Source organism: Lepidothrix coronata, unplaced genomic scaffold, assembly GCF_001604755.1.
Source record: "Lepidothrix coronata isolate B3197 unplaced genomic scaffold, Lepidothrix_coronata-1.0 Scaffold74, whole genome shotgun sequence".
NCBI lineage: Eukaryota > Metazoa > Chordata > Aves > Passeriformes > Pipridae > Lepidothrix > Lepidothrix coronata.
Genome location: NW_016690254.1, coordinates 917,534 through 938,600, shown reverse-complemented (window position 1 = coordinate 938,600; position 21,067 = coordinate 917,534). Strand labels below are relative to the sequence as shown.

The 21,067-nt window shown below is 35.9% G+C and overlaps 1 protein-coding gene across 1 annotated transcript in view; it reads right to left on the bottom strand.

The window, feature by feature from the left end:
- Positions 1-21,067, bottom strand: part of UBE3C (ubiquitin protein ligase E3C) — a 72,631-nt gene that overhangs the window by 28,341 nt on the left and 23,223 nt on the right. The window contains exons 11-17 of the mRNA XM_017819398.1: positions 15,273-15,359; positions 14,474-14,631; positions 13,672-13,904; positions 8,480-8,584; positions 7,315-7,402; positions 3,769-3,866; positions 646-778 (exon numbers count right to left, since the gene is read on the bottom strand). Of these exons, the coding sequence (XP_017674887.1) occupies positions 646-778; positions 3,769-3,866; positions 7,315-7,402; positions 8,480-8,584; positions 13,672-13,904; positions 14,474-14,631; positions 15,273-15,359 (902 nt within the window). The remainder of the gene's footprint in view (positions 1-645; positions 779-3,768; positions 3,867-7,314; positions 7,403-8,479; positions 8,585-13,671; positions 13,905-14,473; positions 14,632-15,272; positions 15,360-21,067) is intronic.

Here is a 21,067-nt window from a genome sequence, read left to right as displayed (position 1 = left end):
ACACTTCCAGAGATGGTGACTCCACCACTTCCCAGGTCAGCCTGTTCCAATGCTTTACAACCCCTTCTGTGGTGACTTTTCCTAATATCCAATCTAAACATCCCCTGGCATAACTTGAGGCCATTTCCTCTTGCCCTATCACTTCTTCCCCAGGAGAAGAGACAGACCCCCACCTGGCTACAACCTCCTGTCAGGGAGTTGTAGACAGTGATACGGTGCCCCCTGAGCCTGCTCTTCTCCAGACTAAACATCCCAGCTCCCTCAGCCTCTCCTGCTCAGACCTGTGCTCCAGACCCTTCACCAGCTCTGTTGTACCTCACAAATCCTGTTCAGTCCATACGTATATGCTGGCAAAGATCACCAAAGCAGAAAATATCTAATGAACTACACAGATAAATATACAAAGTACAGTTATTTGGACAAGTAAATGGGAAGAAAAGCCCCATAAGAGTAGGTTGGAAAAATAATGAGACTGCAATAATCAGAAACTACTTATGTAAAAATGAGGAAATGTAGCTGTTTCCGAACTTTCACACCTCAGAGCAGATATACCCATAACATACTAGTCAAGTAAGCAAATATGTAACTACAAGATAAGAACAGTCATGTGTTATAAACAAGCCGATAACTTAATTGTAAACCTACCATTCTCAGGAGAAAGTTTATCATAAGCATCTTCATAAATATAATTTCTTCTGATAGTGACATTAATTCCATCCAAAAATGGCCCATCTCCTTGAACTTCTTGTTTATCAGCATAGATTAGTCTTTGAAAAATCTGTTGAAATGGGTGAAAAGAGCAATCATGTCATTGTGCAGATCTAAATATTCAATGAGAGATGGTTATTCACTACTGTTACTGTCCTTTGAGCTGCCTCTGGAAATCACTTTCAAGTGATTTGTCTTCTCTCTCACTGAGCTGCAGAAACTTAATACAGAGCAATGACCGAGGGGAGGGAAGAAGAGGGGACAGATATGCAAAAAATTTCTTTGTGCTAAGATATCATCCTCTGTTCTTTTTACATAGAGAGGCACATCTACAGACATTGTGCCAGTGATTCCAGTTTTCTCTCCCTAACTTTCAGAGTTCTGAAATGCACAGTGTTCAAAAATAAAGGGAAAAAGTCACATGAGTATTTTGCTTATCCTCAATACTAGTAGATAATTTTTTGTTGCCGTTTGCAATGCTTAGGAACATTCCCAGTAATAAGAAATTAGGTATCAGTTCCCCTCTCATAGGCAGTGAACAAATAATTCAAAGCAAAAATCACAGATAGCACTGTCACATTAAAAAAAGAACCAGAGCATCAGACCAACCAAAAAAAATTACTCAATAAATAGTCTAGTACATTTACCAAGGGATGTAATCTCCCAATGACATCTCAGACAGTTTTTTAACTAAGAAGATAAGGTGAGAGTCTGCAGGGATGTTTCAAACCAACCTGACCACAGCAGGCAAAACTGCTGTAAGGTTCCAAATCTACTGTTTCTATGGGCAACTGCTGTTGGTAGAGAAGATGCTCTCCAACTAGGAAGATTATAATATAGACAAAGCCAGATTCCTCCCTAAGGTACACAGAAGGAAGACAAGAGAAAACAGTCCTAAGCTGCAGAAAGAGAAACAATGAATGGATGTAAAGAAAAAAGTTCATAGTAAGAGTGATTAAGTATTGGAAGAGGTTACATGAGAGTTTGTGAAATCTCCATCTTTGGAAAGAGTCAAAACTCATCTGGACAAGTCCTTGCACACCCTGATCCAACTCTGAAGTTATTCCTCTATGAGGAAGGATGTGGGCTAGAGCACCTCCAGAGGTTCCTGCTGACCAAAAGTTGTCTCATTTTACAACGTGAACACACGTAGCCACAGGCACCTTCTTTCTATGTGCAGGACATGAGAATATGCTCACCACCACTCTCCTTCCTGAAGCATGACTAGATACAGTTTATTGTTACCCAACTCTAGATGAAAAGAATCCCTTGGAGGTTTATCTCATAGCAAAACTCTTCTTGGTACCGAGTCTGACTGCTACACAACCCAGAGTTCATGCAGATGTTAGTTCTGAAAACAAGAACCTTAATGTATAACTGAAGCATTTACAATGATTTTTCATTTACAATGAAAAGTAAGCAATGCTGCCTGAAGCACACAACACAGGAATTAACATCACCATAGGCAAGCTGACCAAAGTATGGCTTAAGTAGATGAGAACCAATGCACTTGATACAAATTGGATTCATTACCTCCCACAGGCAAATATCACACTGAAAGGCACAATCTCAATGTGCCTTAAGGCTAAAGAGGATAATATTCCCTGGGGTCAGAAGGCTGAAGAGCCCACCATGAAACTGGACTCTGTCATTGCTTGTAGGAGTATGTGTTATCTGGTAATTCAAGGTAAAAATCTCATGAAGAAGTCAGAAAATGAAAGGACATATGGAACACTCCCCACACAAAAACAGCATTGAGCTGTATTACCACATTAAATTACAGAGTAATAAATGGCAACTGATTAAAAGAAAAAATAAAACTTATTATGGTCTTGATGTGGTGTTTTCTTGCCTTACTGGAAGCTGCTTTGTAGAGGCAGTGGGAGACTCCAAAGGAATGCTGACTCCTCCTATGACACAAAAAGGACCATCCATACTCGGTCCACAATGCAGTATAAAAGTTCAGTCTATACCTTTATCCCTCTCTCCAAGCTCTGATGCAATGGTTATTTCAGTTTTTGTGATAAAACCACACAAGGTTCTATTGCATCAGAGAAAGTTTTATGCATTCCAGAAACAATATATGTGCATCTCAACACAGCTTTGAGACATCCAGAGGCTGCAGGCAATGACTAAGTCATGGGATAGAGATTCCTGCCTGAGGTCACTTCCAATTGTTTCCCTGTAATCCTAGTGCAATACTACCAGATAGTATTAAGATGTTTGTTGGATAAACTGTTTTGTAGAAGCCTGGAAAAATCGCTCATTTTCTACCAAAGTTGTCACTGTCTTTTTTGAAAAATACCAACTGGCTTTCCCTATGGAATTATTCTTCATTCCCTTGATGGTGTCTTGAAACTTAATGTTTCCAAGACAATTCAGGGAGCAATTTTTAAACAATTGATACTGTTGACAACAAAACCACTTAAGATGAGCATAACAGAGTAAAAGCTTTAGAAATACTTATGAGGTAAAAAGAAATACATAGTAGAACTAATGAGGAAATGTATAAAAATCTAAAAAACATCCAAAAGCAAATCCAATCAACCAAGTACAAGAATCTTGCAAGTTTTAAGCTACATAGTCTGTTGAAGTTCAGCTACTCAGCTATGAATGCAGCAACTTAATTTCTAGGCATTATTTTTCCTGAATGAACATCCATTATCTCATTCTGAGCAAACCCACCCATCGCTCAAAAGCCTCCAGTTGTGACCTTGCCATCTGTTCCTTACGGACACACAACTGGTCAGTGCTCTGCAACCACAAGAGGGTGCAATCACGTAGGTCAGTCATTGAATTGAGCAAGCAAACTGCTGCTGCATATCTCAAATACATGTTTCTAATTCTAATGTGATTATTATAAAGGGCAATGTAACTAGTAAAATAAGAGGAAAGTTATTAAATGTTCAGTTGCTGTGAGCACTGAAGAAAAACAGTACAGACTGCCATAATCCTCTGCAGGGGATTGATCCAATTCCTACTTCACTAAGTGCTCTTTTTACACTTACTCAAAACAAAAAGCTAAAAAACAAATTGCATATTAAATTAGAAATTAGGTACCTTTACTCTTTCTTCAAAAGGAACTACAAAAGGTAGCTCTGTCAGAATTGCAAGTTGTCGTTCTTCAGATACAGAAAGAGGTGCTGGTTCCAAACCCACTTAAAACAGAAATAATAATTTTAAAAATTTTGGAAAGAACATTTTTTAAACAGTTTATTTTGTATCAAGTGACTCAATCTACTTTGTATAAAAATATATACATTAAAATAGTTTATTTACTACTTAGTCATACAAAGCCTTACCTTTCTTTAAACATTAGTTGCTACAGGCAAACTGAAATATAAGTAGTGAAAACACACAAAATGCATATAAAAATAAGTACTTCTGTATCTCTTTAGTTTATTCTTAAAAAAAAAAAATCAATCTTCTTATTCCTGACATTTTAGATTTTGAATTAAGAAAAAAATACATGATAGAAGACAATTAGGAAGCTGTAATGATTTAGAATTCTCATTGCAGGAATACACAATATTCCCATCCTGATGATCAATACAGTTTAAAGTTATTGTGCTTTCAACTACATCATCTAGATTCAATCAAGTCATTTTAGGCAAAAAAACTGAGAAATAAACCAAATCTCATGAAACGAACAGAAAGCATTTATTGCAATGAGTTTTCTCTCCCAAGGTCACAGTGATCACATTAAATCCTAGTCACAGCAGAAACAGAGAAAACATCATCAAGAAACTGCATGATGTACTTAAGAAAAAAATATTAGAGAAGAATTCAAGAAGCCACAGCAGAGAGACTCACTCACAAGTAGTTCCCAGGCTACTGTGCACCTCCTCTGAACCTTCTCATACCCACAGAGGATGTTTTTAGGAAACAACTCAACTGTGGGTGATGCAGTGTAGAAATTATAATCCTGTTTTAACTTCATGGGAGGAAACTCAGCTGCTGAGTACATATCTGGCCATGAATTAATTAACTGCAATCAGTATTGCTCTCTGACTAGACACTGTGGTTAAAGGTCCACCTAGGCTTCAGTCTACAGAGGAAACAACACCCAATGTTGTTTCATTTTCCCCCTTAATAACCACCTTTCTGAAAAAAGACTCCAGAGTCTAGACTATTCATAGACCATATTACAAAATAAGTAAATGTTCTGTGTGTCACTACCCAGTCTGCAAGTTCATGATGACAGTTGCAAGTTTTTTTCCTTTGGCTCCTACCAGTGGTGACAAGCATCTTGCTGCCTTTCTGTAAGTGGACACCATCTTAATGTTCTTTTGGCTTTTTGTTTTTTTAACTCCTCAAAGCACTTTAAGTAGTGATATTTTAAGCACCAATTTAATAGGACATGACTCAAAATATCACTATACTTGATGTATATTCATTTGGGTCAGATTTCAACATTGCAACCCGTTGGAATTTCTGATAAAATGCTTATCTGTGATTACCCTTAGTTTACTTAGTAAACATTTTTAATTAAAGTCAATGTATGCAGCCTATTAAGCTAACAGTTAAAAGCACTTTAAATAAAAAGTGCATGTACAGCAAAGGTAAACTACTACATGACTTCAACAGTTCAATTATTTCAGTCAATTAGTCAATTTTATCTGCATTTCTCCATCACAGCTTCTTTCTTTAAAGAGAAATATGGGATGGAGTCATCAATACAGAGGGCATTTAGAGCTCACGAGTCTGCCATTTAAGTAAATGAAAAAGTACAAATAAACATGACCATATGTGATTCAGCAGTACTTTCATGCTAATTGGCTTTAACCCATATGGAGTCAAGAGGAATTAAACAAGTCGTGCACATTGTTACCTGCTTGTTTTCACACATTCATGTTGATTGCACTTTTTTTTTTAGCCTGATTTCATATGAAAATGAGGTTTACATGAACACACTGTGTCTGTCATCTTTCCTCACCATCTTGCCTCCAGCACATCTTTTGAGCTAATCAGCTGAACTTTAACTTTGACAGAGAATGGGATATTCAAAAACACCAAGCATTGTGAACATTTTCAACTGGACAGAGAAGAGAAATTCCTTTAGTGACCTGAATGCAGAAACAGCAAGGAGAGCTCTATTCAGTGTGTCAGCTTGTCTGACAGCCAGCCAGGAAACGAGGCCGTGCAGCTGCTCCACTCCAACCACAGCATGTGTATGCCTTATCCACCAACTGCCCAGACCAAGGCAGCTAACAAAATGGAGGGAACTGATGCTATTTTGGGAAGGAAGACAAGCGAGAGAGCTAAAGATACTGTATATATGAGGGGAAGGAGTCTAGTAGCAGGAGAATGTGGAAGTATTAAGTGTGGAACAGGTCTGACAGTGGAGAACATCAAGACAGTATATGCAGCTGTCAAGAGTCACACAGGTCAGTGGAAGAAACACGGATTGCTGATGTGGAGTCTGTAAAGTACACAGAACACAGGCCTGCTGAAGCCTGGCTATTTTTGCTAAAACCACCTGCTTTTAAGTCTTCATATTATCAATCAATTAAAATAGGTGATTTCCAAAGAAAGACACCAAATTGAAAAAATTTACTATTCAAAATTCTGAGGAATAATTACACCGGACTAACCAGTTGTTATCTGGCAACTACACTAATAAGGTAATCAAAGGAAACTTTTACCATCATAGCTACTCAAATAGAAAGTATCATTATAAGAAGCCCTTAGGTTTCAACCTTGGACAAAGCTTTTCATTCTGTACAACTCTATAGCAGCATTCAAAGGTTGCAGTCTTCTCTACATGATCTACTGTATATGGCTAAGCTAACTGGAGCAGATTACATCATCTTGAAAGAGAGTATGGGCTCTTGCAGATAGATCATTTTGCTGCTTAAAGGCCCCATTTTTAATTCATTATTAAACCTGCACAAGCATTAGTGATTTAATGATTCTTTTACCTGAGCACAGCAAGGTAAAATTCTAGTATAGTGTACCTAAAAAGCTCAAAGAAACAGACTGTCAACATGAGAAAGCATATTGGCACAACTAAGTTAGTGTAAATTTATCCTGATTGCTAAGTTTGTCCAATTCTCTCATCTTTCTCTAGAAGTATTCCACAAACCCCAGATATTTTGAATAATTCAGGGGGTTAGGTTTCTTATCTAATTAGAGACAATATTTATAAATAGTAATTAACATTTACCATGTTAAGCTTGTTACAGTTTAACATATAATGAAGATGCTTCTTTATAGTAAACAGTAAAAGCAAAACCTCAATTCTTTACATCTTCAGCAACAGCATTAATTTTCTATCTTATGCAATTTCATTTTATACATACTAATACATATATTTTTAAAACATATTGTTTGTCCACCTCATCATTTCCCCTCATCCAGGCCAGCAGAAGCTTAGGTAAAGCTGTTATTAAATAACATTAATTATTCTAAAGGCATACCCACGTGTATACAAATACACTATTTTTTAAAATATGTGAAACAAAATTATGAAAGACTGCCTTGCTTTTGGCTACCAAGACTTTAATACAAAATACTCAACAGAGCTCTAGAAGAGGTAGATTTTCTTTGCAAAAGGCAAACTTATTTTGACTTAGCAAAGCAAAAATTGCATAGACAGTATCTTACCATCCAAAGTAGATTGCAGTGGTCCTATTCTTCCCATTCTTCTGACTCTCCAGACATGTCTGGCTGATGGTACATACAGCTGTGTAACCTAATAAATTAGCAGTATTTAACAGTTAAACATTATGTAATTACACATTATAAACTACTATTACATAGTAAATATATATAGCTGTGACATCCAAAAGCATGTCTGAATGTCTAAATATCTTCATTTCTAATTATTCCTCCTTATACTTGTTTCTTAAAGTTGAGTTGCAAAATTAACAACAGTATAATATAAAGTCCACCTATTTTTTTAAAAAACATTAAGTTTTGGTATTTAAGATACTAGAGAAGCTGAGTTTGAATTTCGAGATGTCAAAAAATTTCTGTTTACTTTGTACTGAGAATCAGTACTGAGAATCAGTACTGAGAATCACACACCAGAGTTCAAGAGTACTACTACTTTCCCTAAGGTGTGTAAGCACTATTTCCTACAAATTATAAAGAACACAGAGAAATGGGGATCTTAAACACAAGGCAAGCAATTGTGCAACCATAAAAAATAAACAGAAAAGTTCACTTTTTAACTATTCCATGCAAAGCTTCCAACTGTTAAGCCATCTAATGTGCAAGGCAATCTGAGGTGTAACTTGACTCCTAAACTCCAGGTTTTCAATGATTCAAAGGATGCACTTGCACTTTCGTATCAGCTTTTTCTTTTGCACTCACATACACACTTTTTAAGCCTAATGTCATTTTTTTAAAAAGCTCTTAGAAAAAAAGTCATTTCTAGGTACAGAAAATGCTAATGAATTTTCTTTTATTTTGGAAGAGAATTTGGAGGGTGTTTTCCCCACTACAGAGCAATCCTTTTATTTAACATTCTTACTATGAGAAAATGCAATAAAATGCCACCAGATTTTCAATTCTCTGTTACAAATGCAAATTGCTTACACCATTGCATTGTAGAGCAAGTTTTTCTTTATGGATTGGAAATGTGATTTAACGTAAAAGTTTCTTAACAGATCCAAGACTTTTATATTAGAGAAAAGCAACATTATTCCAGGTTTTAAACCACACAATCTGTTCAACATCAACATCAGTGATACTGTCAGGAATCAAACCCTCTACCACTGAAACTTTGGCACCTGTAAGGCTTTGTGGAAAAGGACATGGCTCTTACCTTATCTGCTTTAATGTTTTCTTGTTCTGACAGCCAGTGATTTGGTGGGCAGAAATTTCTCCTCGTATCTCTAGATTTCAACATTTTCACTAAGTTTGTGATGACCTAGGAGTCAGAAACACATCCACTACATTTAGCAATGTGAATGAAATTATATAGTCCACAAGCACAGTAACATATGAAAATGTTACTTATTTTTAACTTATAAAAACTTGCTCTTAGACTTAACACCTTAGAATGCAAGTAAGTAATCATGGTTCACTTGTAAGTCATCAAAAAGAAAATGGCTTATTAAAGTCTCATTCAAAAAACTAATAACCAGGACTGCATAGGACTTAGTAAGACTGCACACCTAAATGTTGCATACCAGTTCAGGGAAGCCTAAACAAATCATTACTAACATTAAATTACTTATTTAAAAACAATAACACCTAACCAGGTAACTTAGACCATGTTCCCTTTTTTATTTTTGCTGATATATGTTTTCAGTAATTAAATGTGTGAATAGATACATGTTTTGGAAGAGAGAACTATACAGCTATTCTTTCCTACCACTCACTCCAAAACAAGAGATTCTGAACTATTTGGCTGATTTTTTAGGTTTTCTTTGTCCACATGGAGAGAGATTCTTGATTTTTTTTTTAGGGAAAATGGTCCACAGAAGAAAGGAACTTCTGCTTCTGTCTCAAGACAAAGGTCACATCGATCCTTCCACATTAGACAAATCTGAGGGATCAACTAATAAACAGTGAGTCAATAAATCTGACTAACTAACCAGCAGAATGATGTGATGCTCTTCTCAATGGCCAAACTGTACAAAAGCAAACATCAACTTCAGAAAGGAGAGAAGGCAGAAACATTCAACTGCCAATAAAACATTAACAGCAAAAGTTACATCTCTAAAGTAGATGAAAAATGAACTACTACTGGTTGCTGCATTAACAAAATAAAGCATTTCCAGCTAAAGGTGTCTTGGAGTAGTCCAAGGAATTTGCTGATGACGTCACCTCACCACAAACCGAGGTGATCAGCTGTGTGAAAAAACAAGTGCTGATATTCTTAAGGGTAAAGCTCTACATATGAAAATACACTGCAGGTTCTCTTCTTGTCAATGAATAGCTTTTTAGCATTTTCAAAGCTGGCTAAGAGAAATATCATCTCACCCAGAAGCAACTAACAATTTATCAAATGAACTGTACCCTCCAAGTTCTTGTCTCTATTGAAACAGATCCCAGTGTGACTAGCTCAGTTGTTTACACTGCACAGTAAATCCTACCACAAGATTGCTAAAGGGTTCAACATACCAGATTCTGAAAGTAAAGTCACTTCTGAGAAGGGCCCAGCCCAAATATGCCTGAAAGCAGACTGCAAGATGACCATTTCCACAAAAAAGGATGGTTACCAAATGGTCTTCTGGTGATTACCATAAGAAGTCATAAAAATATGTGTGAGGTGGCTTGTTGTAATTTTAATTTAATATGCACATGTATAGTGTATTATTGTAATGTTATTTTCAAACAAAAATGTGTTAGGTAGTAGCCCCTTAGTGTGTTAGTAAATTAGTAAGGCCTTTCCCAAAAGAAGGTTACAAGCATTTACCTGAAAACCACCTAGTGACAGCAGTTTAACAAATTTTGGTTATCAGCTGAACCACAGGAGGTGATGATGCACACACACCTGCACTTCTCCCAACCACAAGCACATTAGCTGAAACCACTATGTTTAATTCATTTTTATTCATAAGAAATTCAAATTATAAAAGGCAATTCTGTTACTATTATAACCATAGTCAGGAAATGAGAAAACTGAGCAGATAATTGGTTTATTCATATCTTTCTAACAAAACTGGGTGGCTGAGAAAAATAGTTATCATGGTCACTAGGGTGTCTTTGCTATTGTAGTATTTTTCTTGGCAGTTTCCTCCAATCCAGGACCAAAAATAAAAATAAGTACAGATACCAAGCTAACAAGTACTCCACCTCAAGCACAACTGCCATACTTGGTTGTACATGTATGGGGTGGCATACCTGCTGTCCAAAGCTGAACCACAGCAGGCCAACACTACATAAACCAAAATTAAGTGGAATCAATAGAATATTAAATTACTAGCCTAAAAAGACATTATCACTGCCACAATAAACATCCTTCTGTTTTGCAACTTGTAAGTACAGCACTTGAAAAATTAATAGAAAAAAGTGTACACAAAGCTTTTCTGAAACGATCTTGCTAAAAGATAGTCTTAGTGGGCAGGTGTCAAGAGTAATAGAGTTTAATGGGCCTTCTAAAGGATTCTGTGTCTAGATGCTACACAATAGACCTTTTAACATTCAGTTTTTAGAGTAACACCTTGAATGAGGACAGAACAAAGAATGCTATTAAGGGAATTGTCTGATTACACAGGAATTTTCATCACCTTGCCCTTATAAAATTCAGTGCGGGTCAGATGAGTCACTGAAACTCTGTGGTCTCATTACCACTTTAAGTACAATAAACATTTCTAAAAAGGAAAATAAAATCAGAAAAGACTATCCATGTGAAGACTACATGAATAAAATATTTTACAAGCAGCTAAAGAAACCCTAAAGGAAGCTGAATCAAATTAGGTGAGATTGGAGCTACTCCTGCAGAATGCATGGGAACTGAGAACACTTGTTACCTCAACTCAGGACTCCTTTGTAAGAAACTTCTGAAGTATGTATTCTATTGAAAGGGAAGATGCAATGCAATAAATAATATTAAAATGGGGATTTCTTTCTAATAGTGCCAAGTGCAAGTAACATTTAAACGAAAATTCAGCAAAATTAGCAACTTGATTTCATAGGATTAACTCAAGATAGTGAAATAATTATTTTATTTGACAAAATTCATTTTCATGTACTCTTATAACTTAGGCTTCTCTATGGAATCTATAACAATTGACTACACCACTCATTATTACATAAAGCCAAAAATACGGGATTCTTCTGAATGAAGACATTTGGCCATGTAAATCTTACCAAAGACCTCCAATTTGTTAGCAAATATGCACATTATTGTCAGCAGCCTCCCTGTTATCAGATTTACATTTACCTTGCAGAAGTAAAGCCTATATTTGTGTGTACACGTGTGAACATATATAAATATATATGAATATATATATTTCATTCATTTCTTATGTACACGTATGTATTTCATGAGACACCAGAGGCATGGAAAATACACAAAACAAGTGTGGGGAATTAAAAGAAAAAAGGAAAAAAAGAAATTAAAAGCACAGATAAAGAAGGGATGTGCCTTTTTGTCTGCAGGCAGCTTGCAAAAGCTTTAGCAAAGATAAATTTAATATATTTTATATATATACATATTTGACATAATGCAAAAGAAAGAAAAAGTATTTTCTAGTTAAATTTATAATGAAATACTTTAGCTTTGTTTTAATGATTTGGAAGAAGGCATTTCTGCCTGCTTATGGCAAGAAGCTGTTTTGAGGCTGCCCTCAGGAACGAGTCCATGCTATGTCCAGTAGCACATGAGATTAACTTTAGCCGTGCTCAATTTTTATCTGTAATGTTTCTGAAGAAGTAAACAAGGGAAGCTCTGCTATTAGCTTCTTTTGTGGGTAGAAAAGACATATCTTCAAGATTTACATTTCTAATTCAGCTAATGGAAGGCAACCCTGGCTCCTGAAAACAGTAAAAGTACACCAGGTTTAGACAGCTCCACTACAAGTTTAACTCCTGACTGCCAAAGTGGGACAGAATAACTCAGGATTTTACATCTTCCTGAATCACAGCAAAATATGATCCAATTCACCTGAAATCTATGCAGCCTACACAAAGATTGATTAACAAATTAAAGCAAACAAATAGAAGATGGCATGATATGAACTGCATACATGAAAATACCCCTGGCATGCCATCTTTCTTAGAAAAGTAGACACACTGAGGTTTTCACTTGTGACCTTTAAATCGAAAGTTTATTTGCAATTTAAAGACAAGTAATTAAATTAAATTGTGCAAACATATATTAGATCAATCTGTGCAAATTACAAATTCAGTGGTGCATTAGGACTGTATTCCATGCAATCAAAACATTATCAGTTACTCTCACTGCTATTAATGCTTATGCTCATAAGTGAAATGTGTTGTAAAATCAGGCAGAATAGGCTGGATAGAGGCTATCTTAGACTTGTAGAATGAATAAGCATTCCTTAATTAGCCCATCAGGTTAAGTGCAAGCCTTAATGGGCCTTTCCTAAAGTCTAGCATGACATCTTTCTCCAAACATGGCCAAGAAGAAAGTTCCATTAGCAATATTAATACAAGCTTAGTTGATCATTTTCATTCAATTAACTTCTTTCAATTAAATAGATAGCTTGACAAAAGCAGTGATAAAAGACCTGAAGGGACAGCTGATGACTCGAACTGAACATTAGTGTGCGAGAGGTCACGAGTATTAAACAGACTGTAAATCTAGCATTCAATTTGGAAAATGCATTTCTTCTGCTCCCACTTCTTTAATGAGCAATTTTAGCTGACTGGATGTGTTTGCTGCAGAATTTTCATGACGAGTCAAGCACTCCTTTTTTTTTTCAACAACAGTTATATTAGGGGGTTTTTTCTGCCAACGTTTTCAGCTTCTCTTAACTCATGTATTAGGTAGGATGCCATGGATAAAACCAGCAGAAATATATTGGTAGGTATCCAGAAAAAACATACATTAAGTTCACATTTTCTAAGCCAGATTCACCTTCCCGTTAATATTCCAGCAAATTCAAAAGGAGTTATCAACAGATTTTAGTGGAACACCAACCAAACCAATACCGCATGGTAGCAAATTAGTGAAGTCTCTAATACAGAAGTTCCTCAGTAATCATAAGATTCTCTTAGAATTTCACACCTACACAAAATTATGACATGCTTAAGTACCTTGCTGAATGGGAGCCCAAGTTAAGCCCCATATTTTATATGGTAACTTTTTTATAAACAAGATCAGCAAGAAAATTAAGAGTTGCCAGAAGAAAAAAAAATGTGTTAGTTATCACAATTAAGTTACTCAAAGTTTAGCATATATGCCAAACAGCAACCTTCCCAAATCCATATTCCTTGTTACAACAGCATTAAAATTAGAGAGAAAAAAACAAGTAATCTCCTACCTTTGGCAGAAGCCTGAAAACTGTATCTAAGTACGTTCTGAAAATTGACACAATTTACCTTGAATAACTGAATCCATCTTTTCTGCTCCGTCTGGATACATTGCTGCATTTCTGTATTTTTTGTTACTCCAACACTTCTAAATGCTGCAATATATTCCTCACGGACCTCTGGCTTTGTTTCTGGGTAAGCCAACTTTATGATTCCTAGACATGCATCTCGAAGGCAGCGTGATAATATTACAAGCTCTTCTAGTGTAAAAGGCATCATTGATGATTGTCTTTGACCTACAGCTACATAAAACACAAGTTTAAGTTTCCTTAACTGACTTTCTCTTAATTATTGCATTATTTTAAAACAACACTTATTTCATTGTAACTTTAATACACACACACACAACCTAAAGGCAGAGAAAAGAAACATCACCCAAAAACAGAATCAGTAAACATTTATAAAGAAGATCAAGTCTTGGAACTGTTTGCAGTCACAATTATTTTAATTACAATATCCTCTTGGTCTCTTTTGTGATTCCTGCTATGTTAAATTTACACATTAGATTACAGGTTCAGTCCAGAAGAAGTTCACTCTCTTCACTAACTCATTAAAAATCATCATGATTAATAACTTCCATATCAGACCCTGCAAAGCTACAGTTCCCAATGTGCAGACCATCAATTTTTTTCTGTTTTTTCTAAATGCAATCACCATGAAAGCCAGCTGACAGCTGAGTGCTCAGGGGACCATCAGCAAGTCAGCCCAGGAGAGCCTTCCTCAGGACGTCAGCAAATCACTGCCCAGGGAACTCCAGCCTTACATTAAAACATTTTGCAAAGCAGTGCTATTTAGTAGGCTTGAAACTCACCTTCTATTGGATCACCAAAGAATTCATTATCATGAATAGAAATGAGTGAATGACTAAACAAAGAACTGAACAGGTAGAAGAGAGGGATAATTCGGCTGGAGTCTTCTAAAGACATTGGAGAGCCTCTTGAAATCACTTGGAGGAGTGGCACCATAGACCTTAAAATATAAAATGCAATATAAAAGAGCTGGTCAATTAAATATGCTAAAAAATATTACCTTCAGCATTCTAGTAAAACAACATGGTAGTGGCTCCTACAGCAAAATAACAACAGTGCTTCCCAATAAATACCTACTTCCAATTCTTGCAAAATGAGGTTACTCTTTGCAAGTTCTTGTCACTGAAATCTCAGTGTCTCCATGATGGATAAACTCTGGTATTATCTGCCACAGACTGCAGACACTTTCGAGACACAAAGCAAGGAGAGTAACTGGTCTGCATGTGAGCACTGAACACATCTGCAGGTCCAATGCCTCAGCTCCTGGGAACACGTTTCTGCCACCACCAATTTCTGGACAAGTCAAAGTACGCAAAATAAAACTCGCACGCTTGGGATGAAGGACTTGGGGCCTTGGTGTTTGTTACACCGATGCTAGTAAGCACTTCAAAAACTACAAAATACTCAGCTTATTTTAAATAAGTATTTTCTTTATTTATAACTGTCCAATTTCCAAGATTTTGCTCTGTTTTATGAAATCATAGGAGGTAAGTAATCATACCTCTAACTGTCCCATTCCCTTTTCACTAGATATGCTCTATTTTAACAAAGACTCAGTTTCAGAAATGGCACAATACATACCCTGTAATCATTCGTGTAGTCATTGAAGATATCAAATACCAAAGATGCCTCAGGAATCTGGCATTAAAGGCTAAACTATAAAGAAGCCTGCAAGAGGAAGTTCAAATAAATTGTGTCTTCCAAAACACCGTATTCACACAACACAATGCTTCTGTAAGAACTTTTCTGTCAAGCATTTTTCAAAAAATTAACAATTTAAATTTATTTTTTCAAGATGGAAGTTCTTATTCTGATCAAATCTGGTGAAAGCCCCAAAAGCTGAAAACCAAGCATATAAATCCTTACACTTAAAATACACAGCTTTCGTTAATTCAGCAACAAACTATGCAATATGAACCCAAGTATGCAGTCTCCTGCAGAATTCAATACACATTAATAAAAGTAATATATACTCTTGAGCTATTTATCTGGGACTTTTTTAATTCTAATACAGAAAATCACACCAAACTAGTTAGCTGATCACTTCTGTGCTTCTTCTGACATTAACAAACAGCAACTTTTGCAAAAGGTAGATTAAAATACCTTCATTTATGTCAGAACTATTGATTTAAAATTATGTAGCAATTTTACTGATATACTCTGCTTGGCAGATAGAAATAGAACAACATAATGGAACAATGTCTGCCAGGACAGCTACACCTACACTAATCCATCTGTAGACAGAAAATGGTTTATACACCTGTAAAAATAAATGTGTAAGTTCACCAGTAAGTTATACACAGGACTGACTTTAACCATATCATGTCAGACATGATTACAGCATGATAAACTTTTTTTTAAAAAATGAGAAAGAAAAAGTTTCCTGGAGTGAAAAACTCTCCCCCAGCTGATTTTTTTCCCCTTGTAGGAAGCAACATATGAGACAAAATCATTTGAAACAATGCCTTCTAGGAAACCAAACAGGATTTCACTGACTAAACAGGCATTTTTTGGGTATTGAAGAACAACATTCAGTTAGTTATTCTAAATTCTACTTTCCTAGGTCTCCTAATTATTATTAGAATAAATAAAGGAAAACAGATACTGAGATCCATGTCTCCTCTCAGTGGTCAGTAGCTTTTTAACATCAAAATTCTCTGTGACCAAACACAGAAGAAGTAGGAGGCTGGAAAATGGGAGTGGAGAGGGGAGACCACCTGCCTGAAAACACAATATTTATTATGGACCAGGTGGATAAATCAAAATTTTCCAGATGGCAAAAGGAAAGGAAGCACACATTTCATTAAGGAAACAAGCAAAATATCAATAAAGACTTAAAAACATTCGAGAACGAATGAATTGCCACTTAAACCAAAGACATTAAACAAAAAAACCAAAAAAAACAAACACAAAAGAAAACCTCCATCCCACTCACAAACTGCCCAGTGCCACATGCCCCTGGGTCCTCACTCAGTGCCTTTACACAAGCACAGCCTCTCTCCTGCATCCCCCCAGCTGGTCCCATCATGGTGCTCCCAATCCAGCCCCACAGAAAGGAACTGTGCTGGATCAGGGAACACGAGGAAGGGCAGAACTCCTCACTGAACTGAAAGGATTATTTCACAGGTACAGGGAGTTCTGGAAACAGAATGGGGACGTGCAGAAGAAGGGAAAATGAAACACCAGCAGCCTCTGCTTTGCAGGGCGTCCCTCTGAATTTTAAATGCACTGATCAGGACCTTCAAAAAGAGCTGGAGCTTCATATAATGGCAGAAAAGCTGCACGTTGGTGAGCACTACAAAGTTTGAGTCAAATGTGAAGCAACTGCAGCTAATGCCAGTTTAAGGTAAGTTTTATTGTAAAATGAAGTTCTATATTTATTATGTGGAATTGGTGAAAAAAATCAACCTGAATTTGATACATGGGAATTTTACTTCCTTCTAAAGTCAAATTATTTTGACATTTGGGGGAAAATTATGCATTTTCATGTAAGGAAGGGCTTATTACACCTAGCTAATTTAAAATAAGGATTTGTATTTTAACGTTTAAATATCTGAATGATAGCTCAGATGTCTTGGTTTCCAAAATGAGAAATTTCCTCACTGACCTTTAGTTTTCAGCCTCATATTTGAAATGAAAAGTGATTTGGCACAGTGCCATCAGCTCTCATACGGTTTCCAAGTGGAAACTTGTTAATTTGACAATCATCCCTGGAAATTATGAATAGCTTTAGCAGAAATGAACAAACATTATGGACACTGAACCTATCATAATGTAATTCATTTTTTCATTCCAGCAATATTCAGCAATAATGAAGGGGAAAATAGGACAAACCTTAACACCTTATAATAATAACCTTTGCCTAAGTTTTAGCCATTTTTATTCCATATCTGCAGGCAGCCAATTGTAGCAACTGCTCTATTTCATGGCCTGATTCCAGAAATGCTGACTGTATTTAACTTTCACATTTCCCTTTCCTGAAAATCTGGTTAAATACAAAAATGCAAATTTGGTAGAAGATGGTATCATACAGCCTATTTTGCTAAGATGAAGCAGATGAATTCATCGGTTCTAAAGTTTCAATTCTGAATTTTCTGTACTGTGACCAGAAAATAAACATGAAACTGCAAATTAAACACAGAACTGGTGAATTGGGCCTTGTGTTACAAAAGTTTTGCATCACTAGATTCACCTGAAATATAATCCATTGCAAAAGTAAAGATGGCAGAAAAAACCTGCTACCTTCCCACTCCAAGTACAGAAATTGGCTTTCAAAGCTGAAGGTAACAATTGTAACAACAACAACAAAAAAAAGCAAATCGAAAAACCAAACAAAAAAAGAAACCCACCACAAAATGCAAGGATGACTTTGAAAAGCCATATCTCTGAAAAATTTGAAGAAATTGGCTGTACCAAAGTTTCAAAATTTTTGGCTTCACACTGGGGGGGGGGGGCGACAAACAAACAAACCAACCAAACCTGAATAAAACCCCAAAACATTAATTAAAAAGTAAAAATAAACATTTGAGAATTAAAACAGGTCAAAATCCACCTTACTTGGTCTTTTCCCTTGGCAGAGAAAAACGAGCATCTGCTTAAAAACAGCCTTTCCAGGTAGAACTACGTTAACATAACACAGTGCAACAATTCCTGATAAACTGCAGAACATTACAGGGATGGCTCATATATCCTGAAGACAAAGCCCTATCAATCCACAAAGTTTAGAGATCAGTTAACATAAAACTTGAATGTCCATAGAGTCTTGATCACCTTTTCTTTTGAAGAAAAAAATCACTCCCACAAAAAAAATAAAAATAAGAAAGATCAGACAATATTTCTTTTTATGCACATTTTTATAATCTAACTCAGGGGGTTAATTTTCAATATTTGTACTATTCTAAAAATAAACCAAGTGGCTAAAGTTTAAATCCCTCCCATTTGGGGGTTTTGTATTTTCTTGAAAATCTCACTGAATGTCACCAACTTCTTTATTATGACATCATTAAACATGTTTTATGTAACGGACTCATTAATAGATTTTCTGTAAAGTCCAATACTAAGATTTAGCACTGTCATTTGGGAGAAGAACCATTTTTCTGCTACCAGAAAGGATAAACTCCTTTCAAGTGAAAAAATGCACACTGCCTCAGCCACAGGCTATGACAGAGTTAAATTCAATCCAGAGATTTCTGTTAAGTATCAATTTTAATCATACCAAATCAAATTATCTGCTCCCAAAAGTAAGTACATAATGATCATTTATTTAGAACCTTGTTTCTCTCTCTAGGTATCTAATTGTCCACAAAGGCCACATGATTTATGTGTACTTGCAAGAACAGTATTTTGGGCACCTCTGGTTTAAAAAAAGTGTCAAATTCCTCCTGTGCAATGGGACAGATTAAATGACCCATTAAGCTTAATTTAGCTGAGGCACCACTACAAGTTAATTAGTTAAAGGCAAAATTTTCAGTCTGGGTCATAAATTGGGCCCAGTTTCCCACTGAGACCATTTAAGTTAATGAAGAGAATACACCAGAATGAGAGGAGCTCACACAGCCTGTGACAGGTCACTGCTGCCACGGCAGTGGATTTTGTCACTCCAGAACTGCGAGGAGGAGGCAGCAGCAAAGCCATCCTTAAACAAACCACCCTGCTCTTCAGGCTGCTTTATGCTTCAGCCTCTCTTTGTACTGGACCAAGGACGTAGAGCAACGCTTAAAAAAATAAGTTAAAACTTCATATACAATGATTCTGGTTTTAAGGAAAACACAACACAGTGTCAGAACATTCCCTAAAGAATTACTCCAATAGCTTCATGTAAAGCCTAAATCTCAGCACACATATGAAGACAGGCTGCTCAGATTACACCAGAATGTCATTTTCCAAACAATTTGGAACTGCAGGTTTGAGATTAGCAATGTTATATTAATTAAACAGTAGTGACACACAGTCAGTATGAAACTGCTGAACCCAGATTAGCGATCACTCAGGGGCACTGATCAGACTGACAGCCACTCATGTCCCAGTACAAGCACAGTTTCCATCACTATTTAATATTCAGCTGTGATGACTTGAAGTCTAAAGTATTACATTACACCCCTAAATCTCTTGCAGAAATAGAATTTACTATTTATTTAAAGTATATTTTGATGAAAAATGTCTTGCAGATCTCTCTATAATGTATAACTACGCTCAAGTTTTTTCTTTTTAATAACTGTACTCAATAATATCTATCAACTTTACAGTGAAAAGACAAAAGCTCTGTCCCTCTGAAAACAAGGACAATTCCTAATGACCTCTCTACAATCAGGATCTTATTCTACACCTCTCATCTGTGTCACTGAACACAAGCTATAGTTTGGTTATTTCTATAATGTGACCTTTTTCTTTAACTGGGCTTGACTCTGTATTTCCAGAACCTATTCAGAATTTCTGACAACTAACCAAAAGAAATGTGTTTTTACAGTTATCCATCTCTGGATCCCACTGCCCCCTGTAGAGAGTCACAAAAGCACTTTGCAGGGTTGCTCCTTTCAAAACTACACTGTACTTTTGGGTACCTTGGCCTGTTCTCTCTTGGTCTCTGTTGCAAACTCAAGGAAATACTGAGTTAATTCAACACCAGTGCTACTAAGACTATACTGTACAATATCATCAATCACCCAAATCACAGATGTACTGAGAAGCCACAAGAAAAAAAAGCATTCAGCTTTAACAGAGTGACAGAAGTCTATATTATGAGTTTCTTTTGTTCAAGAAGGGAAAAAACCTCAGACCTATTAAAAGAATGCAGAGATATTTGTTGTTTTCTTCCTTCCAAAGCCTGTGTTAATCTTAGCCTAATCTTCTTTACAGTTATTGAAAAATGATTTTCCATTATTATTACTCTCTTTATTTAGCATGTCATTTTGCAGATTTGCAGCCTTTATGTTTTTAATTATCAGTTTTCTATCACAGTTGTAAATGCTGTTAAATAAACAGCCTTTGTAACAACTCTATCTTTTAAACCATTTGACCCAGTCTGTTTTCAAATAGAAAGTAAAAAAGCATTATGGAGCTCTTAGATGATATTAAAAGTAATTTGAAATAAATTATTTCTACTTAACTATTTCTACGTGGTTTAATTAAACAGCTACGTATTACTCTGAATATTAAGTAATTTAAAAGTTAGTTTCAAAACAAGTGCAGCATCTTTTAAAAGTCTATCATTAAATTTGATAAAATTATTGGACAATTAAAAAAATCATTAGGCAATTAAAAAAGTGGAAATTAATGGCAAAAAGTCTTTTAATTGTCTTTTGAAACACCACAATATTTACTATCTTTAAAACAAGCATCAAATGTCTAGAATAGCTGCTTAGTAACCTAGACTAGGT